At 42.0% G+C, this 27,510-nt stretch overlaps 2 protein-coding genes and 1 long non-coding RNA gene across 9 annotated transcripts in view; 1 reads left to right on the forward strand and 2 right to left on the reverse strand.

The window, feature by feature from the left end:
- Positions 1-395: 395 nt before the first annotated feature.
- Positions 396-3,687, reverse strand: s1pr4 (sphingosine-1-phosphate receptor 4). The gene is made up of 2 exons (XM_049729180.2): positions 3,547-3,687; positions 396-2,174 (listed from the first exon to the last, which is right to left on the reverse strand). The coding sequence occupies exon 2, from the start codon at positions 2,086-2,088 to the stop codon at positions 865-867; it is 1,224 nt and encodes a 407-aa protein (XP_049585137.1). The 5' UTR covers positions 2,089-2,174; positions 3,547-3,687; the 3' UTR covers positions 396-864.
- Positions 3,688-5,926: 2,239 nt separating this feature from the next.
- LOC125974178 (myosin IXB) overlaps positions 5,927-27,510 on the forward strand; it is a 32,466-nt gene continuing 10,882 nt past the window's right edge. For 3 of the 7 annotated variants that reach the window (XM_049729129.1, XM_049729133.1, XM_049729149.1), the window contains exons 1-17: positions 5,928-6,366; positions 15,965-16,188; positions 16,263-16,482; positions 16,677-17,186; positions 23,000-23,094; positions 23,635-23,697; positions 23,811-23,910; positions 24,014-24,114; positions 24,286-24,415; positions 24,490-24,579; positions 24,675-24,791; positions 24,853-24,987; positions 25,103-25,224; positions 25,299-25,440; positions 25,513-25,708; positions 26,128-26,203; positions 26,582-26,674. In XM_049729129.1, coding sequence (XP_049585086.1) covers positions 16,028-16,188; positions 16,263-16,482; positions 16,677-17,186; positions 23,000-23,094; positions 23,635-23,697; positions 23,811-23,910; positions 24,014-24,114; positions 24,286-24,415; positions 24,490-24,579; positions 24,675-24,791; positions 24,853-24,987; positions 25,103-25,224; positions 25,299-25,440; positions 25,513-25,708; positions 26,128-26,203; positions 26,582-26,674 — 2,351 coding nt within the window. In that variant the 5' untranslated portion in view covers positions 5,928-6,366; positions 15,965-16,027. Of the gene's footprint in view, positions 6,367-15,964; positions 16,189-16,262; positions 16,483-16,676; positions 17,187-22,999; positions 23,095-23,634; positions 23,698-23,810; positions 23,911-24,013; positions 24,115-24,285; positions 24,416-24,489; positions 24,580-24,674; positions 24,792-24,852; positions 24,988-25,102; positions 25,225-25,298; positions 25,441-25,512; positions 25,709-26,127; positions 26,204-26,581; positions 26,675-27,510 lie in introns of all 7 variants that reach the window. The other 4 variants (XM_049729130.2, XM_049729143.2, XM_049729131.1 and 1 more) reach the window with 2 other exon arrangements.
- LOC137840696 (uncharacterized) lies at positions 21,757-22,597 on the reverse strand. The gene is made up of 2 exons (XR_011087609.1): positions 22,401-22,597; positions 21,757-22,339 (listed from the first exon to the last, which is right to left on the reverse strand). It is a non-coding gene; the product is annotated as an uncharacterized lncRNA (long non-coding RNA).

Consider the following 27,510-nt stretch of genomic DNA (forward strand, 5'->3'; position numbering starts at 1 on the left):
CTGAGAGGGCTGGATTGATGCCAGCGTCGGGATGAGCGACGCTTATCCTTGCCCTCAACTGCAAAGTTGAAGGAATTCAGGGGAAGGGCAGAAAGGAAGTCACACACAGTCAATGACAAAAAAATTTTGGGAGGTATGTCTTCATTTTTAATCTGTTTGCCTTGGTGGAGGTCTGTGCTCTAATGCATGAACAGCCAATAAAGCTCACTTTTGATTAACATTGAACAGTTTGAGATTGATGTGAACGATGACACCTTGAAGGTATTATTTAAAACTTGACTTTGTGGACTTGATGTTAATGGGATCTCACGTTCATGAATCATTTTGAGTCTTATGGAGCCTGTCAAGGTTTCAATGACATATTCCCCTTTAGAGAAAAGGAAGCGGTAGCATACTGAATATTGTGGAATATTTATTAACTTTGAAGGCAAAAAAATGCAAATACAGCATGTTTTTGTACATACATGAAGGTATAAAAATATTATTCTCTTAGAAAACATATTAGGAAAATATACAGATATAATTAAGAGTTTGATGTTGTGTTTACATGATGCCAAATAAAAAAATCTGGGGAAATAGTTACTACTTAGGTATAGCACCTCTCTCAGGTCCTGTTACTGAATATTGTGGAATATTTATTAACTTTGAAGGCAAAAAAATGCAAATACAGCATGTTTTTGTACATATATGAAGGTATAAAAATATAATTTTCTTATAAAACATATTAGGAAAATATACAGATCTAATTAAGAGTTTGACGTTGTGTTTACATGATGCCAAATAAAAAATCGGAGGAAATAGTTACTACTTAAGTGTAGCACGTCTCTCAGGTCCTGTTTACATGGGAGGGGCACACATTGTGGTCTAACCACTCGAAACCGAAAGGCAGCTGCTGGTGGAGCTCAACCTCCATTTCTTCGACGCCTTACGAGACTTTTTCAGAGTTAGTGGAGGCGAGGCGATGCTCAGGTTCCTGATCTTGTTCAAATTGTTCCTTAGGTTATCCTGCCTGCTCTCCGAGGTGCTGCTGGTCTCCTTGGAGGTCAACTGCTCGGGGCGACACAGGCCGGCCTTCAAGCAGCAGTGACACAGGAGCTTAGCCATTGCTCTCCTCATGTCGCCGCTGCCCAGCGCGTAGATGATAGGATTGAGGCCTGAATTGAGGACAGCCAGGGAGATGAAGACATCGGCGCTGAAGAGCGGCGCGCACTGCCGGGACTTGCAGAAGAAGTCCACCAGCAGCAGCAGGAATAGCGGCCCCCAGCAGAGCATGAAGACCCCCACGATGGTGATGACTGTTTTAAGCAGAGCGAGGGAGCGCTTGCGGCATCGCTGCTGCGCGCTTTTGTGTACGTGACTGTAGATGGCGCCGTAGAGCATGCCGATAGCCAGGAGGATGATGATGAAGATGATGAGGGAGAACAAGATGTAGGTCTTGGAGTAGAGTGGGAGGAGGGTGGAGCATCCCTCGAGACTGCACACACAGTTCCAGCCCAATAAGGGAAGGAAGCCAATCACCAGAGCCAAAACCCAGCAGAGGGCCACCAGGCCGTAAATCCTGTAGTAGGTGCTCCTGGTTGACTTCTGAGGCAGTGGCGTCATTATCGTCACGTAACGCTCCACTGCAATTAATAACAAACTAAAAATCGATGCGGCCAGGGCGACAAACAGCAAGCCCTCACGGAAAAGCCAAAGCGCAGGCGTCAACTGGAAAGTCCGACTACCGGACATGCAGATGTTAACCAGGTAGGCCACACCGGTTAGAAGGTCACTGAGGGTGATGTTGGCAATGCACACGTACACCCAACGCCAACTGCGGCAGATGCGAGAAATGACAGCCACCAACACCAGAGAATTCTCCAGGATGATGAGAATGCTTACAATGAGGAAGATGATCATGGTGACGCTGATGTTCTGAGAATTTGAAATCGTTCTGTTCCTCAGACGGCCCGTGTGGTTGTAATGACGCAGGATCACGTGGTTGATATCGGAGATGTTCGTGAGGGAGTCGTTGCCAAGGAAAGTAATGGATGAATGATACAAGTGAGGGCAGGAGGATGAGGTGCTGAGGGAGATGGAAAGATCCATGGCTGCTTCTCAGATGGGAGGATGAGGACCAGAACCAGGTTGGGTTTAGCTGCCGGGGGGTGAATTTGAAACTGGACAACACACACCTGACAAGACAGAGAGCAAAATAAACATCACTGCAGGAAGAGGGCAAGCCGAATTTACGGTTATTTCAAACGGAAAAATAGCAAAAACGTGCTTACAGTCTACTTTTTACACCCTGATCATAATTCATGTATTAATCACAGTGATACCTTGAAATACGAGTGCCTTGACTTATGCTTTGTGTGCTTTATGTTCCCGCCGCTAGAGGGCACTAGCAAACATTACAATATCCCACCACGATCAAATCGCTCAGAAGAAGAAGAAAAGAAGACGAGAAGACGACAAATATAATAAGACAAAGAAGAAGAAAAAAGAAAAGGAGAAGGTTATGCAGGATAGTCTATATGCAGAGCATATATAATTTTTTTCTCAATAAGAAACAAATATGTTCCAAAATACTTGTGTTTTTTTAAAGTCATTTTAAGATACGTGTATAGTCACAGTACCTCTACATTTTTCTTAAATAGGCTTATTCAGTCATTTGAGTATACTTTGAGTATATTGACAAACTACAACAATCGTAAAAACTTTAATTAACTTACATAAGTTCAGTTGTGTTTACCAGGAAGCTACACATTGTAAGTATATCTGACTTTTACTGAATTATTCAAGTAAGTTTGGGTTAGTTTGCAGGGTTATGTAAATATATGTATTGAGCATGTCCCTTTTGATGAAAATATGCATTCAGTATCTTTTAATTGCATTGCAGAGTTTAGAGGATGCATACCAACTCCATATATTTCTCTTTTATAATCTGAAAGGTTGGAAAAAAATAGTCTTACAAAGCATAAAGAATATATCATTTTAATTATGCAGCCATTACTTTCAATATCAATAAAACCTTGATTTAATAATCATTTAATTTGAACTGCAAATAATTCTGGCGCGATCAAACGTGCCATCTACTTCCTCACTGGAGGTTTGCCAATTTAAAAGGCATCATTTAAATGCCTCACTCATGTGGTGAACACAGTATGGACCAGAAGCAGATGCTGAGGGTATTTAAATCGCAGCAGGATGCATTTGAACCATTTCTCCTAAAGCAAATTAAATGCAAGTACAAAGTGTCGGCAGAAAAACAAAAATAAATCTGCAGTATCAAATCTTGAGAATTAATACCATCTCTTTTCTCGGAAATCTGTATCGCTCAGCCTAAAATCAATTTCTCAAATTTTTGTCTGAGGGCACCAAAAGCTTTTATTGATCCTCACGAAACTTGAGAAAATGATATCTCTCTGAATACAAACGGGTTATTTCATAAATCAAAATCTATTCAATCAAAATGAAATAAAAAGTGGATTTTATGCTATTTAATAATGAATCACAAATAATTATTAGACAGAAAAAAAGAGTGCAATGCCAATGAGTACTTACTGTGGCTGTTTCTGATGATGATGCAGAGTGCATGAGATGCACTTGCCGCTGACTACTGTTTTTTTCAGCCCATCTTTGATGGGGAAGTAACCCAGAAAGCGTTCACACCCATCACACGCGTGCGATATGCAACACAGATTGCCACCACATTTCTTGCACCATATGATGAAGGTGATGAAAGGTGCACACTTTTTGAACAAGTGCAACATTCAAACTTGTTATTTTATTACATTCAAAAACAAGCAATAAAGTTGAAACCATTAACATTATGGAATTGGATTGGATTGTCATGAGCTCTCTCGTCACCAATTATTATTTGACCTCCCTTAACGTGTATTCGTCATACAAAAAGCTGACAATTGATTATATTATAATTACTTAGTAAACTTTACATTTTACTGAAGCTTTAAATAAATGTGTGAGTTGTTTGTTTATTTTTGGTTTGATCATTGCAGTCTGCTTGCTTCAGGGCCAATTGGACTATTAATATACTGCTGTGAAAAAAATACTTGTGTATTTGTGGTATTTTATTTCACTTTTTTTAATGTACATTACTGCCACCTACAGCACTGGAGTGCAACAGTCTGCCCTTTATTTTATGTCCAATTGCATTTTAGAATCGTACTTTTTTAGAGGGGTGGTGAATGGGACAAGGAAGAAGCTATTAGATTTTAGTGCTGATCCAAATAAAGGTGCAGATCGATTCATCTTTTCTTTTTTTTTCACCTCTTATTGCCGTTAGGGTATGCTTGCATGAAAGGTGCGACTTCTACCTACAGCAGCTGAACGGTATCACCTGACATTTCACAAATTTTTCCCCAGTTAAATCATAAACATGCTGAGCACTCCTGGGCCTTAGTGGAGGTCTGCAAGGTTGGATTTACACCATGAGGTTGAAGTGACATAATTCATTCAAGAGCTGCTATCAGCCATAATTCACCCTCACGCTGACCCAAAGCTCAAGCTTGTTATTGTCCATCTTAACCTTTCATAGATGTTCTTTTGTCTTTTTTTCTGTCGTTGTGAAAGACAATTGAGATACATTGCAAAGCAAGAATGCACTTCCTCACCATCGCTACGGTATGTGAAGCGAATGACATACTTATTTGACCTACATTTGTAGCTAATGAGGCATGACATTCATGGGCCTCGCCCATGAAAGTCTTTTACTTTGGATATCAGTTCTGCTTTTTTGAGTTTTAAAACAAAAATGACATCTGAATTCACTCGACACATCATGACGTGCATCTTTTACATTTTAAATTGCATTTTTTCCCCCAATATTTTGACAAACTTCTCATTACTAAGCAGCGGCAATTGTTAAATTGTGCAGGTATATGAAGTTTTTGGTAAATATAAACCAAAGTACGATAATGATACTATGATATTGCAAGTGCTTTACTCTAAATGTCATAACAGTTCTGCGTTGAGGCTGGTGGTGGAAATGGAATGAGGAAAACAAACAAGCAACTGCAACGATGTGCGAACAACACCCTGTTGACGGTTGAAAACGCCCTCATTCTCAACGTATAACTTCAGACAGCACTTCAACCACAAAAGTCACCTCAACCTCTACCTGTGTCTTCAACGTGCCAGTCATTCATATCAGGCTGAGAAGTGTGCAAAAATGTTTTTGGTGCTACACTCATTTTTTTTGTTCCATAAAAGCAGTGCATTCAAGGTTAGGGTGTAGTGGCTCAGTCTATTTTGTAAATTATACTGCATCATTTGACAAATCTGCAGAATCTCAGCAGGCTTACAAAAAAAAAAAAAAAAAAAAACTTCTGTGATGTTTGTGTAAGTTGTTGGCCAGTGTGGTTATGTTGGTGGACAATGCAGCTGACTCATTCAAATGACACAGTGACGTGTAATATCTATCAGCGTGAAGAAGTCGACATCTTGTGGACAGAAAGTAGAATTACAATGTTTTGCTTGAAAATAAAAAATGTGTATCTCCATCAAATAAGCAATGCGGTGCTGAAAAAAACAAAATACTGTTATACAAAATGTGGATGTACTTTTAACAGTAATTAAAGATCAATTGTGGAGAGTGATTAAATATTCATTTTTAGTTCGTTTATTGGTTTTTGTACTAGTTATTGTTTGAAAATAATTTTTATCACGAGCATTTCGGTACATCGACCTCGATCCAAATATCAAACAACTGCACAAAAATACGTTTCATAACTTGCGTGTAAAATTCGACACTTTCTATTTTAAAGCTAAAGGGGGCGCTGTTACTCATACCAGTTACTTATATCCCGCACCACCAATGCAAATACTGTAGGGGGCACTGTTGTCCCAGAAAAGTACTTTTGAATGCAACAGCGCGCCCTCGTTGAAGGCAACCTTTTTTTTTTCACTCAACTTTTTTTTTTTTCCCCCCTTCCGCGGCTTCTTTCAGCCTGGCTGCTGTTATTAAGGCAGAAAAGATAGGAAGTGGCGACAGGCTAGCTGGTTAGCCGGCCAGTAAGCAGTTCATTTTCCCTGCGTCAAATGTGCTTTTGAACACCTTTTTAGCCAAGGGACGCCTCTTCTTTGTTTCACTAAGGCGTACGAGGAAGCTACTTTTTTTTGTCCGTCATTTTATTTTTGGTTTCCGCGCCGGTTTGATTCTCGTTGTCGCATCTTTGTCCGTCTCCGGTGTTGTTAGCCCCCCTCCTTCTAGACTGCCAAGACAGGTTTGAAGCAATCCTCATACAAACAAGACACGGATATACCAGCAAGTTGGTCGCTGCTTTTTTATTTTTATCAGTAGCTTAGCTTTATTAGTGGGAGCTACTGTGAAGAGCAACACAATGGAACAAGCAGCGAAAAAAGGTACGTTCATGTTTTATTCCATATTAGCTCGGTGTGACACATTGTTTGGGACAAAAGTTTTTTTTTAAGACAGCTACACACGGAATAATTTGGAAGCATATGGATATTTCCCAATGGCTCTCGGTTAGTGTAGTGACAAGAGCAGAGAAGGGAAGTAATAAATGCAGCCTATGAGAGTGAACTGGCTCCTGTGAAGGTTTGTTAACTTTGTTAAAAGTGTCAAGAGAAATAACTTGTTTGTCGACTGACACGAATGCTAGCATCTTTGTAATGTTTGCATGAGTTGTCTGTCTCAACTTGTTGCTCATCAACGTTCCCAGACTTTCCCCCCTCTCCAAATAAAAATGACTAACACACCGATAAAGTGTTTCCCAACCTTGCACACTTGGTAAAAATCTCACGCCACACCTCCACATGAAAGTGTCACAGAGAAAGAAATGATCCTGAAAGACAGTGTGATTGCTTTACCTTTCATTTAAACATCTTGGCCCTAGATAGATGATCAAAGATCACCATTTTGCACTAAATATCTGAATATTTAAACCACTTCAGTGTTCATAGAAGAAACACAATATTTATCCATTCAATTTCTATGGCACTTGAAGCATTGGGCGATTTTGGGTGAATAAAAATCCCAATTTTTCTTTACCATGTCCAAAAGAATTGATGGATTTGCTCTCAAGCTATTTTCAGGCTTTGATTCATTTTATTGTGTCAGAAGACATTTATTATTGATGTGCACTAGTCATGGTTATGCTCCATGTGTTCTAAATGAAAAGAAAGTGGTTAAACTGCTGGCATTGATATTCATGCCTAGGCTTAAAAGTGTCTTAACATGACTCAGTTGAACCATGCTCATGTTTCGATTGATTTAAAAGTCATTTCCACTGAGATGTGAAATGATTACCCTTCCCCTGCTTACACTACCTTTATCCCAGGTTCTTTATTTGCATTCAGGGTGAAACAGTTGCAATTCCCCACAAACGCCTTTGATTCTAAGAAGCAGAACAGGCCAAAACAAATGGTTCAATATATTGCAAGCTGCAGGACCAAGTACTCTTATGATGACTAATGTCCTGATGGTGGAAAAAAGAAATCATAAGCAGGAACATTACAATTACACACACACATAATGCTCCTTGCTTTGCTAGAGCATCTCACAATGTCTTTTCCATTGCTTTGATTTAGTCTTGTCCAAAATAGCGTTTTCACATGTATTTGTAGGCTTGATTTGGGGTTGCTAAGCTCACACAAGATTTAAAAATGAAGGTTGTCGTAATTAAAGGGTTTTCTTAAGATGGAACGCCTGACATGGGCTAATTCTTTGGAAAATATTTGACTCACAAATCATCAGTGCTGGCAGTGTAAGAATAGCCACAGAATAGAAAATGAACTGATTACAAATAGGGTCAGGCTGCAACCATTTTTATCACAATGCTAACGTAAGTAGCATCTAATTAGCTTTATAGAAACGATTACTGTATAAGACTTTGGAGGTTCCCCTGCATGAGAATCTCATTCCTCACGCACTAGACATTTTGCTTGTAAAAAAATCTATCAATTGCTCCACCCCCACTGAAGACTCGCATTGCAACACATTCTAACCTTTGCGATTTCAAGCAGCCTTTCCTCTTTCCACACCATATCTTTAAAGCGCTTCTTTTCACTCGGGCAGTCCACCAAACAGCTATTTTGTCATGTCTTGAATCGAAAAGAGCCCATATGGTGCGCTGCTATTAATGGTGGCTTCTGGCTGCAGAAATGGTCGAGGGTGGGCTGCCGAAGAGATGGGGGGAGGGCGCTCGCAGTTGGTCCTCACATCCTGGTGGATACAATTCTGTCTTGCTGTGGATGACTAGATAATGGGTCAGAAGCCACAGATATGCTGAGCTTCTTCACATGATTTGAACTGACTCGTGTATATTTCCTTCCCCCTGGCATATCATTGATGTTATATATCAAACCAATAGCTTTGTGTTTTCCCTTGAGTGTTAAGCTCGGACTGTTTGGGATGTCGGATATGGTCCAAAACATGAAACATTGGCTAGTTCAATTGAGGAAATTGGGTCACTTGTCACTGGTTTCTGAATATGCTTATGCTCAGTGTATGCGCAGGATCAGCTGATTGGGCACGCTTTGCTGACTGCCATGTTGAAAAAAAAATAGGTGCCAGAAATACACATGGAAGTGACTCTTCCGCTTTTGTAAGCAAAACGTGAAGTTAACACGACAACAAAAGACTTTGAGACATCGGCGGTTTTGATTAATTGTTTTTAGTCACTACATCAAGCTTTTTGTCCGAACAAGGACGGCAGAGCGGGTTAGCAGCCGCACTGTGATTTCTAATTGGTCCCTTAACAGCGGGTTTTCTCGCTTTTGTTCAGCTGCTGTGCTGGGCTAAGCTTTTTGTAGGTTAGCCTCGTTGACGAAAACACAATCCTCATCATTAGAAGAAAGTGATGCATTGTGGTGTTTGACTTTTCTGGTTCAGGTAAATATTTTTTTTTTGTCTGGGATGAATACAAAAGAAGTTGGCAGAACAAAAGCGACATGACGATAAAGATTATTTTTACCTCACAAAGTGAAGGGAAGGAACTTGGCCAAATATGTTTGGCGTGTTGCGACGTGTTTTTATTTTCTCTTTTTTTGCCAATGTGCTCATGAGGAAGATATTTGGATTACAGCAATACAAACCGTCTCCTCGCAGGGATTTTCTTGTTCGACCTCACGCTGCGCATCAGCAGAAGACATCATCCCAAATCTCATGTGTTGATAATTTCAATCCAATATTTCTTCTTCAACAGAACTCTAATAGGTCATCGAGTGTGATTCATAAATAATGACGCTTGTTGACGCTGTACCAAAAATGTGTTGAGCAGATGAACGGAAAAATGGAGGTCGGGGAGGAGAAATGTGCCACCGGTGTGCGCTTTTGTGTGCACTCCAGGGTCCGCCTTTCTTCTATGGAAGAAAAGGCCTTTCACTTTGCATAAAAAAAAAAAACGTAAATGGAGAGGGTGCCATGACCTGTTCTTCTTTATACACTGGAGCAGATGGAGAGCAAAAATGACTGCATGAAGATGATGAGGGAGATTGCTGAGGCTGTAAAGTCATCAATTCCTCAAACTCCTTGGTAACTTGGCGCCGTCAGTGCGGCCAACCAAATTTATGGGCTTTATAAATAGACTCGGCTGTAATGATAGGGTGGAAGTGAGGAAAAAGGCCGACTGTTTGACGATGGCCTACTTAGAGCGCCTCGTTCTTCACTCGCTTTAGCACACATCAGGTCAAGATGATCGCGATCACGCCGATCTTCCCACGGCGGCTTGTTTAGACGGTGATTACGGGCACGGTGGTAATCTAAGCAGAGATAGGAAAAAAAAAAAACTTTCCAGAGAAGTGAAACTGGTCTGTCTGTGTAATGGAACACAAAATGGAACCACTTTAAGACGGCCAACATTTGGATTTCATAAAGTATTTCGGATCAAATGTGCCAATTGGTTCTTTAATACACTATGTTTTTATTAAACTTGCTCTACAGTAAAAGACACAAATGCCAAAATGGAACGTAAGCGAAATAATTGTTTTCTTTTTCGTAATCGTTTTTGGTCGTGGCTGGAGCTGTTGAATTTTTGTATTTTGGATGATTTCAAATGATTCAAACAGGAAGAGACTGTTATGGCAACCAGCGGAGCTTGGAATGTCCTCAAGCCTCTTCACTGTCCATGTTGTAAGCACCGGATGACTAACATACCATTTAAGCAGTTTCACACGGATACAACCGCCTTTGCGACTATCTTTAATTAACCCTAAATCTTCCAAAATATGATGAACTTCACCACTTGGTGGAAACATGGCGTACTGTACCAAACATGGCTGCGGTGAGAGTTGTTCCATCCCCCCCTCCACCCTCGTTGCTGTCATTGATCTTGTCCCTTGGCTCAGGATTATGAGCAGAGAGGCAGGCGGGCAGGGGGGGACCACCCTCGGGCTAGGATTGCTCTTTTCCCCGCACTGTAATGATTTATCAGGGATGCAGGTTTCCAACTCCAATGAGATGATAACATTCGTGTCGAGCTTCACCTCTCTGTCGTCGAACCGTAGACGTGACATAATTTGTCGGTTCAACTAATAGCTAAAATCGAGGACCTGGTTTGCATTAAACTCCCCCGAGAAGGAAGGTGATTCGATTCCCATGTTTGTTTTTAAAGACCTTTTGTTGGACGGGTGTTCAAAATTTGAACCGTCTTTGTTTTTCTTTATGAATGCCTGACGGGCTGTGGAGGGTGACCAAACACAAGAGCAGACAGAAAGCACAGATGGGGGGGAAAATATAGGTGAGATCAGCGGAGGTTTTTTCAAGAGATGGAATAGGAACAGAGGTTCGGCTTCCATTGGACTCTGTTCTGTTTGTCTTTGCTGTTTTTTTTTTTTTTTACTGTGTAGTCTCAGGTCACTGATGAATAACTCATTTGTCAGAAAGTCTACAGGATGTCTGGCTTAGCTGAGAGAGACTGGTGACAAGATGTGAGCAATGTGTGCAGGAGGCAACCACATTGAAATCAAGTAGCAGACTCATTGATTTGTTTTGTTGCTTGTGCGACTAAAATCAAAAACACAATTCATTTATCGTTATTCTTATGAAACAATTTACTGGCTTTTTTTTGTATTGTGTTGAAATCAAACTTCTGCATCTTACAGTTGATGCAGACTTTGCATGCTGTGACCAGCACATTGTGTGTCGGAAGTGTTTTTAAATGTATAATAGCCCGCACGAGTGAGGCAGTACAATAATCCTCTTCCTTTTCCCGCTTTTCCTGAGTTGGGCCTGCAGGTGCTCCTCATTTCTTCTGGGATCCTGTTTCTTTGTCGAGCGGGACCGGATGGAAGTGGTGTCACGTCAATATTTACCACACGAGCCTTTAAAGGCGTTCTAATGACTCTATTCGTAATTTCAATTTTGTAGTCTTTCCATTCAACTAGAGTGACTTGGAAAAGTTTCATCATCACATCACCAGCAGCCGACATGGAATTCCAAAGCAACCACACCGTGCCTTCTGGATGCCATTAAGTCCAACATGCTAAGGTCTCCTCGGATTCTTGTACGTCATGCTACTGCTTTGATTTCACGGTTTTGGCTCATCGTGGTGATTGAAAATGTCGCCTTTGACGTGTGAATGAAAGACAGACCTAATATGGTCAGAATTTACTTGTAAGCATTAATATTCGATATTTTCTTGTTGGCCAATGTCGAGACCATGTAGAAAATTAAAACAACAAAGCTGCTTTTTGGGGGAGAAAACATTCAATTCAAGGCTCCTCCGCTCGCTTTAGTGCAAACTGGCATCTGGAGTGAGTTAGAAGAAATGGTGCCAAATGATCTGTGGTGGGGAGAAAAGGGGGGGGCGGGGCTGAAGGAGCTAAAAGAGAAGCTGATTTTGTGGTAGAAAGTGGAAGACCTGAAGAAGGGGGGGGGGAACAGATGCATAAAAAGCAAAGGTGGCGTTAGGCTTTGTGCCCTGCTGCGAAATGTACAGCAAGTGGAAGTTCATAAAGCTGACGTTAGATTGCCTCAAGGTCAAACTACCTTTGGATGTTTTCAACCAACGTGTGTGATAAGGGGGTCATATTTTTCCTCTCCCCCCTCGAGGGCTGTCTGATGGCACGGCCGGCTTTAGTTTGTCAATACTTGACTTCGACACGTGACAATGGGAGTGGCAGATCAATGCAGGCCCCCTGAGATAACTGTATTTCCATTGATTAGCACTGTCTGTTGCCGGTCTGGTAATTTTACTTCCCTGAGTTAAAAAAAAAAAAAAAAAAAATCTACCATGCAATTGCTTGCTTAATTTCACATGCAATTGTGTGTAGAATTGTTTGTTAAAAAAGAAAACATGTCCGACATCCGTGTGAAAACAAATAGGCTCATTCAGAATACTTTGTATCGCAACAATGGCGGATTTAAAGTTGTTCATCTTGTTTACACGAACTGTCAACACACCTGTCCGGTTTGTTTTCGTTGTGTACATAGTTGGCGCAGTACATGCTGTAATGGAATTGTGTCGCAGTGTTTGTCTCGCTGTCATAGCTGCTGCCATCCAAACAAAAGACTGATCACGGGACTTCTCTTGCAGGAACTTTGAGCTTCAGTGACGACTGAATGCGGTTATATCAACAAGTCAAAGGCTCCTTGTCTCCTTTCGATGCAGGCAGCAGATGCTCCTCATCTCTTGTGTTTTTTTTTTTTTTAGACTGGGGGGAAGGGTATGAGCTCAAAGTGCCCTTTACCCTTGACTCATTCTTCACTGGGTTCCATATCTGCATTTGTGATTAGGAGCCCAGTCGGGGTCTGCTGGCTGGTTGATTCCCTGCAAGAGGTATCGTTCTGATTAAACAAAGGACTGCGTTTTTTTTGGGGGGGGGGATAGCACACATGGCAGACAGCCATTTTGGATGCATGTGCACTGCACAAGCCCTCCAGGCTGATTAGCACCACTCAGCAGGCATGAGGTGCAATCGCTCACCATCGCCAGACCTGCACGGGTTTATAAATCCCCAAGAGTACAGACAAGACGTAAAGGCCAAAACACACACATATTGAATCTTGACTTCCTTTGCTTCTGTCTCTTTGTGCCGAGTAGACAATGCAGCTGAGTGTTGGCAACGGGCCAGCCCCTCTCATATCCATTAGGTCATGTTAGTGAGAATTCTAATGCTGGAGGATACTTGAGTGGCTGGAGTTCCACTTTCCCCAGGGAGAAGAAATAAGCTTTGGGTTGCAGACTGACACCGGAAGGGGTGGAGGAAGATCTCTGGACAATTATCAAAATATTGTGTTACATTTAAATCGCTGTAATAGTGTTGCACTGTTACACAAGCTAACTGGAGTTTTGTTGTTGTAAGCTGTTGAGTAAATAATGTCCGACTTTGGGCATTTCGAGTCTCCACTGCTATGGCAATGCCTCTTAGCAACATCGAAGGAGCTCTGCGCTGACTCATGACATTTACTCGCCAAAGCAAATGGAATCCAGGGAGTCACTGTATCTTCCTGCACATATACACTGTTGACATCATGGCTTGCTTCATCACTGAATTTAATTTATGAGGGCAAGGGGAGCGGGTATGGGGCGGGGCTCGGTGGTGAGAAAGAGAGCGAGCGTTCCGTTCATTGACTCTCTGTCACTGGGTCATTCACTTCCTGCCACATCATACAGTCAGCTGATGGTGTCTCCGGCTTCACTCGTAGTCTTGAGTGGACCCGTTTTACGTTCTCATTGTGGTGTCTGGAACTCAAACTAAGAATAAAACAGCTAAGGCGTTCTTACACTTCAATGGGTGACTATGAACTCCTTTATAAATATCCATTTTGTTTATGTGGAATGAATTAGAACAAGAGCTATTCATCTTATTACATATGTGCCAATGAGTCACCCGGTTCGGCTTCACCGCCAAATATGGGGTCGTTCCAAGTTTCCTTCATTTCCTGTGGCAGTCCCTTTTATTGTGTACATATGGCAGGTTTGTCATGAGGATTGGTCTTTTTCAGTTTAACCACAAAAAAAACTTGTGAAATTATTTAATATTATTTTTTTATTAATTAATGTGTTTATTTTTATTATTTATGATTTTTTTAAATTAATAAATAAATACATTTATTTATCCAACCATCAATCCATTATCTGTACCGCTTGTTATTTATATTTATTTTAATATTAACACAGACATTGTTTCAAGATTAAACTCTCAAGTGCAGGTTGGAAAAGGTTGATGAGTCCAGGGGACCCCCTTGAATATGTCTGATCTAAGGAGCTTCTTAGAGGTTAAAGCTCACAGTAAGCAGCTGAAGAGTCCCTGTCTGAGCTGTAGTCCCGCACTCCGATGTCTTTCCCCATCCCGTCGTAAGCAGCTAAAAAGACGAGCTAAGCCCGGCCAAGCAGACAACCCGGGGGTCTTATCTGTGGAATGCTGGGTATCCTCGCGGAGGATCTCCTTTGCAGGGAGGAGGCCGTATTATCTCAAAGGCGCTCTTGATTGTCCCAAAGGGTTGTCTCTCTTTTTGGTTTCACTTGAAAATATTTGTTGTCGTTTTTTTTTGTCTCCTGACTTTTATGGTCATTTGAGTGTTCTTGTATCAACCAAATAGTACAATTTGTCGGATATTGATTCAACTTTAATACTTTTTGGAGTCTAATCGAGGAAGCAGCCCGGAGCTAAAGTAATGTCTTCAAAACAGTCTGATCTCGTAATGGAGCATAATGCTTATGCTGTCTTTTGTGGTCTCTGCAGTTTTGCATGCCTTATTATTTGGAAAAAGCTTGCATGCGACTGACTTGTGGCCTGGAAAAATGCAAAATCTCGTGACCGTAAAATTCTATTTTGGGTCTAATGCTCCCAATAATCAATTACACAATCTGTTGATGCGTGTCCAAGACCTATCACTACTTGTTAAAAGTCTACTCTTAAAACTTTCCGCACGAGCTGCAATCGTTATTAATATTTAAAAACTGCACATCACATTAGGTCAGCGAAAGAGCTAAAAATATATTTCCCTGAATTAAGCAAATTCTGTATATACAGAAGTGATCCAACAGCTGCTTAGAATATTTTTAGAAACGCTAGTAAGATTGCGATCAATCATTGGAAAGTGAATGACTCCCATCTATTTACGGTATCATTTTTCTCTTGGTTTATAACATCTTGTTTTTCAGGTTGACAAAATAAACAGTCTCTCTTCAGATGGGGAAAAGTGATAAACTATCAGTCCTTGTACTTACCGGATGGATCTCGGGTTACTCAAGCGGCGTAGTCGGCCCGCCATATCTCACAGGGCTGTGATTTAAAGCAGTTTCCTGTTTCCCCAAGGGTGGCTTACAGTTTACCAAGCATTCATTATTAATACGGGGGTCATGCTACACGATACATCGCAAGACTCTACCCAGCTGCTGTCATGCTAAATTTGTGCTATGGCTCTTGAACTATATAGGGTACACTTGACAAATGGTGCCCTTAAAGAAAACATGACAGTGATGTAGCCATGCAGTATTTTTTGGGTGGGCTTTATCGGGGTCATTTTGTTCTGATTAAACGCTTGGTAGATTTTGTTTGGACAAGCATAATTTAATAATTCCAAAACAGGACCTCATTTTTAGTCATTGTGTTGCCAGAAGATGCTTAATCGTAATTGCTGTGGTAAAATTAGGCTTCATTTTTATTCCGGCCACCAAAATGAGTACCGATATTGTGGCGTCATTGCGCCATTTTGGGGTTTTGCTTGTGTGTTGTTTCACGGTTGCTTTTGTGCAGTAGCTCACTTCAGTGACTTGTTTGCTGCATCAGCAGCAGGAACTGAGGTTAAAGTGTCATCTGTAATGTGTATTTTTAGCATCTAAAAAAAAAAAACAGGCATTGTCAATTAGATGCGATCACACACCAATATTTTATATGATAAGATAAAACTAAATTAAATTAATTAAATTGTAATAGCTCTACCAAAAGGAACATATTACTTTCATCTAATAATGATAATCATTTTCGGTCGACGACGTGTATGTCACTGTGTAAATTATTGTTGATTACAGTGTGATTTATTTTCTTGCAGGTGCTTTGTAGCGAGAAGGAGGCGGTGGCTGCGGCATGCTGAGGCAACTCCCCCTGACTCAGGATGAATGTCAGAGATGGCAGCGCTGCCATGGCAACGAGTGCGGGCGGAGTTAAGGGGGGAGGAGGTCTGCTGACGAGCACCAACGATCACAACGGGCGCTCGTACCTGCTCCAGATCTACCCGCGGCTCGCTGCTGAGTCATCCACCTGCTGCAACCTGAGGTGGACTACCGTCATAAATGTCATCAGTCATTTCCCCCCTTCACACAATTAATTATTTTTTCTTAACCAATCAGAGTGCAGAAGGATGCTACAGCAGCTTCTGTGATCTCGGACGCTGCCGTGGCACTGGGGCTGGACCCTGGCCGCCTGTATGTGCTGGCAGAGGTGAAGGAGAGTGGAGGGGAAGAGTGGGTGCTGGAGGCCGGAGATCTTCCAGTGCAGAGGTTCCTGCTGTGGCCTCGGAAAGCCCAGGAGCAGCACCCGCAGAGCCTCGGCTTTTACTTCTTACTTCAGGTCTCTCATGGAGTTGTCCTCATGCACATTTATTGCACCATGATCTCAACGACAATTTTGACAAATCAATGTGTTGGTACATGGAAAATCGTAATGGGCATTCAACGAATCGTATTTAAATAATTCGAGAAATTATTCAGAGAGTTCTGAAAATCTCGAAAAGTAAAGACTTGTATCTTCTGTTTGCGATCCAGGAGAGGAACAATGACGGCTCTATCCATTATGTCCACCTCCCACCGCTGTCCAAAGAGCAGGAGGCACAGCGGCTCGCCGCCAGGGGCTTCCTCCCACCTCCACAGGATGACTTTGCCGACCTCTGCAACCTCCCCAAACTCAACGAGGACAGCATCCTAAATAATCTGCGCACACGCTTCTACAAGAAAAAAATCTACACCTACGCAGGCAGCATACTCATTGCCATCAACCCCTTCAAGTTTCTACCCATCTACAACCCCAAATATGTCAAACTCTACGAAAACCACCAACTGGGCAAACTGGAGCCGCACATTTTCGCCATTGCCGACGTGGCTTACTATGCCATGCTCAGGAAGAAGGTCAACCAGTGTATTGTCATCTCCGGAGAAAGCGGCTCGGGCAAGACTCAAAGCACCAACTTTCTCATCCACTGTCTGACTGCACTCAGCCAGAAAGGATACGCCAGCGGTGTGGAGAGGACCATACTTGGCGCCGGACCAGTCTTGGAGGTAAGAGCACGACACGCTGGCTGTGCATCACTCACTCGGTAGGTAGAGAAAGACTGTCATGAAGGAAGATCTGCTCATCTGTTTGCCTCATCAAGCGTAAGGAAGCCTTATGTCACACACGGGCTTGAATCGCTCTCATTCATTTATTGTCAAAAACATGCTTCCTCCAAAGTCACACTTGCTTCCATTGCAGACTGAAACCTAAGATGGAATAAGACTACTTGTGTTTTAGATGATTTGATGGTATAATAATTATGTTTAGTTTGATGGTTACGCTGGTTAGAAAATCCCCCCACTGAAAAAGAAGGAAATGTCTTTTCAAGCTGCAGCTACGGGCCGGACGGACATATGATCACTGGCGTGGAGCATTAAATGCTTTACCATGAAAACTATGGCCTCCCTCTGCAAAAAAAAAAAAAATTGGAATGCTTCTTCTTTTTTTAACCCCTCACGTGACTCTGTCCTCTATTTCTGTTGGAGTCAAATGAACAAATTCTCTGAATAAATCTGTAAGGCAAGAAGACATTTGTAAACATCTGTCTCTGCTTTTACAAAAAAGGACTGCCCTATTATTATTCCGTTTTATCTACTTGGCGAAGAATATGTAGGCTTTATTTTGTATATTTTTTTCCCCCTGCCTATAATAAGAAACAGTCTTAGTCAATGTTAATGATAGAAGATTTTGAAATAATTGTCAGCATTCACAAAGTAGTCATTGTTTAGCGCTACAGTGATGAAACTTTTGCTGCGTTTTTCTTTATTGTGGACTTTTGTTGCGCTATAAACGGTGTTGTGCGTGTATGTTAATGGATCCCAATATAGTTTGAGCTTCCTTTGAGCCCAGCGATCCGGATGAATGTTTATTTTAGAAGCACAGAAGTAGAGTTAAAAAAAAAAAAATCTGAGGACAGATGGGACTCAAACGTCTGACTTCAGTTCAACACGACTTTATTTCATTCAGTCCAATCCAGCATTGTGATTCTCAAAATGCTCTTAGTGCTAAGCTGAAAGTAAATCGCCACATATTTTCAGTTTTATATCGCGCAGGAACGGAGCTAAAAATACTCCTTTATCCAGAAAAGCCATGTGTGGAATGTGGAAGAGAAGGCCAGAGCTGTAAAAGTAAGTTAAGTGAATTACACCGCAATACAATTGGAGAAAAGAAGTAAATACGAAAAAAAAAAAGAGAGGTCGCTTAAAGGCACGAGTCAGCCATCTGTCATTCGCCTCATGACTTTTGTCCCTTGACCTTCTTGACTCAGCACTCAAAAGGCACTCGCAAAAAAAAAAAAAAAAGTGCTGCGACTTTAAGATGCAGCCGAGTAAGTTTAGCCTCGGTCCCTTAATGTGCGTCAGTCCGATGGAGAAATTTTTCCCTTCCATCAGCAGAGTTCCGCTGCCATTGGCCGCCGTTGCGTTCCCAGAATGCAGTCTTGTTTCAGTCCTGTCCAGATCTGTGGTTGCAAAGGGAGACAAGGAGACGGGCTGGAGCTTTGTGAGATCGGGTTCCAGTTTTGTCAATCATCCTGGCTCGTGAACAACTGCAGCAACATGACATGAATAGTTCCCTCTCACCCAGAAGTGGAGTGCTTTTGACGTTTCTCCACATGCTCTACCAAGAAGAGATTTATTTGGAAAAAAGAACGTCGACTTTGACACCATCTCGCAGCTTTTGTAGCAAACTAATAACACAGCTAACGGGAACCTGAAGACTCTTTACAGAGGAAGCAATAACTCCTTTAAGTACGTTCCCTGCAGTTTCTCCCCACTCAACTAGGATGACAACTTGGAATTGAGATTTAAAGAGACCGAGAGTTTCTTTCAGCAGGTTTATTGCTGCAAAAGAACCTCCAACCTTCCTCAAGTACGTTTTTGTACTTGATACTGATCCGATTAGATTTGTTGAAAATGCAAAGAGCGTTTTACGTGTCTACCCTGCAGCTACAAGGGGGAGCTGGCTTGCTCTACAGACCCGGGTCACATTTTGAGGAGGTGAGATCATTATATGTGCCGCTGGACTCAATGGCCTCGAAGCTGAAAGAACTTTGCAAAGCAGCCGTCCGACTTTGGTGCTGTTTGCTTTTACATGCCGAGCTCCAATACTGGTCAACGGCAAATTTTAATCTTTCTTTTCTTCATTCATTTGATGAATATGGTCTTCTCGGAACCTTCTAAACTGCTCTTTTGACTCACACTCAATGAGCACTGTATATCTTTTCGAACTGGTCCGACTGGTCTCCTTTAAAGCACATTAAAGCTCCGCCCCTTTTTCACATCATTGGAGGACACAAATAAGACAGGTCAGCTGTTCCATAAAGATTAACTGAAGAATCTGCATCATAAATTTAGTCATGCTTCCTTCATGCAGCCCTTGCCATAAGACTCAGACATAACTTCACGGGGAGTTCCTATCATCCGGAACCTTATTTAACAGGAAGCGACGACAACATGGGAAGTTACGGCAGTAGTTCTCCTTAGCTTTTGCCAGGACCCTTACGGGGGTGTGGATAGACCAGAGTATTGTATTATACGGTTCAGGAAGTGAAGTGGAGAAGCTGGCCGGCCATTCTGTCTGCAGATCCATTGTTTATCTTCGAGTTACTTTATGTGTTTCACTTATTCCTATCTTTCTTTGAGCTGGCTGGGTGGGATTGAGAATAGGAATGGAAATAACTGGCTTTATTTAGTTTTAGGCTGACACGTCACTTGAGCCATACACGAGAAAAACAATGCAATCGCTGTATTAAGAAACAAGGTGACGTGCGGGACAAGTTAGTTCTTGTAGCAACCCAGCTTACATGGAGCAACATGCTGCAATAATCTTCGGGACCTATTTGTGGTACTTTGACCACAGCATAAGCTGAAGATTGATGTGGTGCCCACGCAAGAAGACATGGGTGGGGTTGCTTGAAATGGCTCTTCTGGTAAAACGATACACCACAAGAGGACCAAAACTAGGCCTTGAAAACTTCATTCAGTTTTTTTTTTTTGGGGAAAACCCAAACCATCTGAAGGCACAGGACAGAGAAGTACCTGTGATTGCAGGTGGTGATATTCGATACTCGATTCTTGATGCTGATACCAAGTACCGATATCACAAATACTTTTCATGCATATAATTTCTCCCCAAAACAGTGATGGATAAAAACCCAAAAATAATTCAGTTGGAAACATTTCTGCATTATTATGTTCAAGCGAGGCCATCTTGATAAGTGCCCTTGTTCACTGTAGCTAAGGCTCAGCTGGCCAGTCACTTATCAGCGGTCACACCACTCAGCATTTTACGCATGATGCATATGTGGCTTATAAGCCAACAGTGTGGAATTGCTGAAGTGCCATTTTTATATTTGGAGACAAAACAAAAAATGACTATGACCCCCAACAAAGCAGATTTTTCCAAAGTAGCTTTCTACTCGTAGCTATTCAGCTTTGCGTGACCGTTTATTTACATACTGCAATACTTGCATGTAAAGTTAAACTGGCATTTGAAGAGATTATCCGTTCAAATGAAAGGAAACGAGACTGACCACATGATTTGGCCCGCTTTTGCCATTAGAGCCTGCCGATGCTTTGTGAATGGGGGAATCGGTGACACTTGGACAATGCAGTCTGCAGAGAGGTGTGAGTGTCACAACCTTGGCAGCAATCCCCGAGCTGCTTAAATCAAGCTTGAGCGTTAAAGGTCACACTTGAGAGGATGCAATACTCCCCCAGGGTTACAAATAATAAGGCTTAATATTCAGCCATTGTCTAAATTGCTCAAACCTCCTTTTGCATCTTAAACTTGACTTATTTGAGTGACTTTATAAAAGTTGGGCTGATTGTTGTGCAAGAGAAATAAATTACAAAGTGTTTGTGGAAGAGCTCCCCTAGTTTGAATTCCAAGAACTTCGTGTGTGGCTCAGTCGGGATGTGAGCCTTCATTCTGGTCACTTTGGCTGCGCTCAAGTGGAAATGTACTGGATAGCTGGCACCCAAAAAAAATCCGGCTCACAGAACACAAGACAACCTCGCGTATGCATACCAACACTGTGTTTGGTGTTTCTGTTGTTTTTTTCCCTTAAAGTCTGAAACTGTAATTTTGTTAAAAATGTCAATCCCACTCGTAAAGTTCAACGTGGTTTTGACAATGTGTCAATTTACTTCCTCATACCTGCTGTGCCTAGGAGCCAATCACAGCTCCCCCTCATGGGCATGTTTGCCTGCTGTGATGATGCTGTGACATGTTTAGTATTCACTGGGCGGCACTGAGGCCTCCAGTTTGCTGAGCTTTCCCAGGGTTTTGCGCACTTGCCTCCAAGGTTGCCAGATCAGGTCAATCTGAATAGCTCTGTGATAAAAGATATTCTCAAGTGAAATAAATGTGGCTTTAAAAGAATATTCAAATGGGAGTGATAGTACAGTCTGTAGAATTCAACTATTATACAGTACAAGAATTTGCTTCTTTTGTGCACAAACGCAACTAATTAGCCACATTCAGAATATTGCAAGAAAGTCTCTCATTGTCACATTTCATTTGAGAAATTCCAGTCTGTCTGGTGCCACTGGTCGATATGAGTCATCATATCTGATTTTAATCCACTTTTTTTTTTTTCTGCTCCTCTCTTTTATTTATTGTTGTGTTATTTATTCATTATTTATTCAGCACGCTTTTGTTATACTTGTTTCCTTGTTTGTCTGTTGTGAGCCATGTCTTGTCCACGTGGGATAGGGGGGAACGAAATTTCGGTTTCTTTGTGTGTCTTTGGCATGTGGAGAAATTGACAATAAAGCTGACTTTGACTTTGATAAGATCAAGGCTTGATTATGGCATTCGTTTCCATACATATTTGGTTACTCTGCCAAGAAGCCTAGCAAACTGGGCATATTAACACAAAATCCAGAATTGGGTCAATGGAAAGAAATCAGAGTCAAGAAAAAAACGCACAATTTGGCGATAAATCTCACCTGTAGTTGAAATTGTGATTTTTGTGAATGCAAAATGACTGAAACAACAGAAATGGGTCACCAGTTTAATCTATGGACTCTAAAGGAAGACACCACTGTAACAAATTAAGCCTGCCCCTGCTTGGGAGCACACAATGTGGTTCCTATTTAACATGCACAGAGTCGACTTCCCTCTCCGTGGCCTTTTGTTGTACTTGTGTGTGTATCTGTAACCATGTGAGCATCATTAAATAAAAAAGACAGCGAGAGAGAGTGCTATTCGGTTACCATATCAGTGCTTGAAACCAGAGGCCCCCTCAGTGATTCCCGATGGCTGGGTTCATTTTGCTCGAGCCACATCAGGCTGACATTGGTGGCACTTCCATTTTCATTTATCACAACTGACCTATAATGCACACACACGTACACACACATCCACACACTCGCACAGACTGAACAGGGGAAATGAGTGATAAGATTTTGAAGGAGGCAGATGGAGAGTGGGGGCAATGAGTTGCAGATGCTTGGCCCCCGCGACGCACACACACACACACACACACACACACACACACACACACACAGAGTGCCGTGAACATGATACCACCCACGTCAGTGGTCTGGGCTGCTGTTTCAAAACAAGATGTAACCCCTGCTCTATGGAGTATCTTTGGTGGCAGTGATTTAATGTGAGCCAGACATTCTTTTAATACTCGCATTTTCATTTATGGTTTGAAATTCCATACGATTGAGTATAATGAGGTTTTGAATCGGACGCAGTGATGCAAACTTCTGCTATGGTTGTTTCAGGGACTTGACTTTTGGGGGATTTCAAAATAATGTCACCTTCCTTGAACTAATTCTTGTGGGTTTTTTTTCTCTTTTCTCAGGCCTTTGGAAACGCCAAGACAGCCCACAATAATAACTCCAGCCGTTTTGGTAAATTCATCCAGGTTAACTACCTGGAAACCGGAGTGGTGAGAGGGTGAGTAATTAATTACATCCCCTTTGAACGGTCATGTGCATTCTCTTTTTTTTATTTTTATTTTTTACAAGTGCTTGTGTGGGGGCTTAAACTTCCAGCCACTATCAGCTACTTCTTTTTTCTCAGACCTCAGCCTCCGGTTAAGGCGCACCACCAAAGTTTGGGTGTACACGTCACTTCCTCATTTACAGTGGGCTGCTCAAAACATCTGACAACAGATGTCAATGCAATCATGCAAGAATGGGAAAACGCTTTAGACAACATTCTGACATCAGCCCACACACCTTGCCCATTCACTTTTTGTTGAAGACGTGATAAATTGCCTTCAATCCCATCAAGGCATTTTCCATTTATGCCACAAAGTAATTATGATCTATAATCCAATCGGAAGGGTAATTGCTTCAACCATCCCCCCTGACGTCTCCTCCTTTTTTTTTTTTTTACGAGTCCATTCTTACATGACTTAAACACACAGTGACCTTTAGTGTAAAATGATTCATGTAAATTGTCTTTCTCACCAATCTTCTGTCTTTCATGCAGTGCCGTTGTGGAGAAGTATCTTCTGGAGAAGTCGCGTCTAGTCTCCAGAGAGAAGAACGAGAGGTGAGGACACACAGGGTCTTGACTGCTTTCCCTCCCTCAGTCTGACCTTTGCGGCCTTTTTGTAAACAAGCTTCATGATGTCGGACCTTCATCGACGATGTGTTGTGTTCTAGAAACTACCACGTGTTTTACTACCTGTTGTTGGGAGCTTCCGAGGAGGAAAGGAAAGAGTTCAAGTTGTTGCCACCTGAAGACTACTTCTACCTCAAGCAGGTAGGAAGAAAAGGAATTTCATCCCAACCATATAATTACATTAAAACCGGTTTCTAGCAACACCTTTGTGTTTTCACACTCCCCTTCTGTCTGTTCTCCGTAGGAAAACTTTAAGATTGAAGATGAGGAGGACCTGCATCATGACTTTGAAAGGCTACAGCAGGCCATGGAGATGGTTGGGTTCCTTCCAGCTACCAAGAAACAGTAAGTGTCTGCTCAGCGTTATGGTGCAGTTTAATAGTCGGTTTTGTTCTGGATTTATTCTTACGACTCCTCAAAACCTTTTCCTTTTCAATTTCACAAAAGCTACATCGAGTCAAGTATCAAGGGTCATGTATCACATTGTGTATTTGATATCAAGTGTCTGTATCGCAGGATTTTTTCCGTGCTTTCGGCCATCTTGTACCTCGGCAACGTGACCTACCAGAGAAAGTCAAATGGGCGAGACGAGGGCTTGGAGGTGGGGCCGCCGGAGGTCTTGGCCACTCTCTCTGACCTTCTGAAGGTAACCCTAGTGTGTGTTTGGGGATTATGTTTGGTCAGCTGTGTGCAAGCACTCAACATGGTGGTCTCCCTCAGGTCAAAGAGGAGCTGCTGGTTGAAGCGCTGACAAAGCGGAAAACGGTGACAGTCAATGACAAGCTGATTCTCTCCTATAGCCACTCGGAGGTATCTGATGGGGCATCTTATTTGTTTGAGATTGACTTCCGAAGGAACCACAGACAACCTCTCATTGTTCTTTCTTTGCGTTCTTGTCACCTCAGGCGATCACAGCCAGAGACTCCATGGCCAAATCGCTATACAGCGCCTTATTTGACTGGATTGTCCTACGCATTAATCACGCCCTGCTTAACAAAAAAGACATGGAGGTGTCGGTCCCGGTGAGATACAAAACACACTCCAAATGAGCGGTGCAGTCTTGACCTTGTATCTTTTCCGTAGCGCTTGTCCATCGGTGTTCTGGACATATTTGGCTTTGAAGACTTTGAGACCAACAGCTTTGAACAGTTTTGCATCAATTATGCAAATGAGCAGCTGCAGTATTATTTCAATAACCATATATTCAATCTGGAGCAGGTGAGTGGCGGATTTTTGTTTTATTATCACATTGACTGAAACACACAATTTTAAGTGAATGAATGAATGAATTGGTTCTTTAAGAACTGTTATCTGGAATTGTTTTATTCTGCAGGAGGAATACCAAGCAGAGGGGATCACTTGGCATAACATTGACTACAAAGACAATGTGGGCTGCATCCATTTAATCAGCAAGAAGCCCACCGGCCTGCTTTACCTGCTGGATGAGGAGAGCAAGTAAGGAAGACAACATTGCTTTTGTTTGGTGTCATCTACTTGTTTCACTTCCTCACTTATTTTCTGCACTCCAGCTTCCCCCATGCCACAGATGAGACACTATTAGCCAAATTCAAGCAGCAGCATCAGGGGAATAAATACTTTCTGTCCACACCTGTCATGGAGCCTGCTTTCGTCATTCAACACTTTGCTGGGAAAGTCAAATATCAGATCAAGGTAAGGCGGAAAAATCACCCAGTAACTCACCAATTTCTTGATATTGAGGATATTTTTATCTTTGACTCGCAGGATTTCCGTGAAAAAAACACAGATCACATGCGTCCGGACATTGTGGCGTTATTGCGGAGCAGCGACCGAGCGTACGTGCGGCAGCTCATCGGCATGGACCCCGTGGCCATGTTTCGTTGGGGCATCTTGCGCGCCACCATCAGAGGCATGGCTGCCTTCAATGAAGCCGGGCGCTCGTGGGCCGCCAAAACTGCAGGTAGGTGTGGTGTAACTATCAGGTAGCTTTGGTCTGAAATAATCAGTGGATCTGAATTGCAATCAAAACATTGTCATTCCTACAGAGGAAGAAAAGCGTTGCACGTTAGCCGTGTTGTAGACCTTTAAACAACTCATGCACAAAGCTTTAGAATTCTCCACTAAGCCGTTGGGGTCAGCACATAGAGAATATATTAAAGCCACAAACGTGAGACCCGAGCAGATTTCTGACATTTTCCTCCAAATGCGCAATCCTCTGCACTACTCTGGTGCCATTGTTAGCCCACTGACGTACAAACCTTTTAAACTGGATTAACGGATTAAATGAAGTTTAGAAGAAGCAAAATTGCTGCAGTCACAAGGCTTTCATCCACCTGTATTTTTTTTTTTTTTCCGTCCCCTCCCCCTTCTTTGTTGCAGGCGTTGTGCGTCCAACCTCCAGAACTCCTTTGGGAGAGATTCAGCGGGCCAACGCTCCAATAGAGCGAATGTACAAGTAAGGACAGATGTACCATTATTCAAATTACAAACGGAGTATGATCATATCACCTTTTTGGTTGTGGTCAAACTGGTTTTCTAACTGTCCAATCTTTTCCCTATGGGGGACAGCTGAGTAACTAACTGCGGATGTGGCGTTAGGGTCTTTGCCTTTTCCCCCCCCCCCCTTCAGAGTCAAAAGTATCCCTGAGCATACAACAAAATTCAGCCTTCATGAAAGCATTGTTTCTGTTTGATGCTGTATGTTGCCTTTTTATTTACTCTCTGCTATGGGAAGAACTGAAGAGGAACCATTTCACAAACCCGCCCTCTCCTTTCCCTCTCGACACCTTTTGGTGACCAGTGTGTGTGTGGCTTTCTCCTCTCCCTTCCGCAGAAGAGCTTCTATGCTCGATTTCTACTTTGATCACTCAGAGGAGCGCCCTCTAGAGGCCTTCGAAGACATCTTTGCTAGCTATGAGAATAAAAAGTAAGTGAAGGAAGAGTGGACAGGAGAAGTGGTTGAACGCGTGATGCCAAGCAGGCAGACGGGCAGGAAGGAAAGCAAACGCGCATGTTGGGCAATAGATAGACTGGTTTGTTTCCTTCTCTGAATTTGCTTTCATTTCAAAAGCCAAATAAATTACTAAAATGCATTAGAAGCCATAATGAAAGAATATGAAAGGTAGTATAGCAAATTTTCCTCCAACATCATTGTTATTGCCAGTGTATTCCTTCTTACACATAATATTAATAATATTAATATAATATAAGAAACAAAATGTGGAATATTTTATGGAATATTTTATTATTTTATATTTCATATTATTATTATTTTATTAAATTTATATTTTTTGTTATTTTATATTTTACATCTGGGTTTCAGATCTTCACAGTTCATTGTAACTGATTAAATCAGTCAGGCCTGTTCTGATCTGTCATTGCAACATCGAAGAGGTTAGGTTCACCATCTAGTCAGATTTTTAGGTTGCCCATTCCATTCCTGCCTGTCTCCTGCTTTTATGCTCACGCATGGGTAAGTATAGAAAAATCCTGCATGAACCAGCTGTGCGATAAGTCTCAGTGTTAATTAACCTCACAATTCAGCAGTGAGCCCAATCATTTGGATTGAATCAGCACAAATAACTTACAGTCCCTCCAGCATGGAACCGGTTAGGCGGCCATATGCATGTTGACTACCAGCACATTTACAGCAACATGGGTGTGAATTATACCCCACCGAGCTCCATTCCCTCTTGGTTCTTTGTGTGTGTGTGTGTTCGTAAAAGGGGATATGGCAACATGGTTGGGTGGTTCAGTATGCTT

This window comes from Syngnathus scovelli, chromosome 10 (assembly GCF_024217435.2).
Source record: "Syngnathus scovelli strain Florida chromosome 10, RoL_Ssco_1.2, whole genome shotgun sequence".
Lineage (NCBI taxonomy): Eukaryota > Metazoa > Chordata > Actinopteri > Syngnathiformes > Syngnathidae > Syngnathus > Syngnathus scovelli.

Coding starts and splice junctions, on each gene's coding strand:
- s1pr4 (XM_049729180.2), bottom strand. CDS start 2,088: ATGGATCTTTCCATCTCCCTCAGCACCTCATCCTCCTGCCCTCACTTG.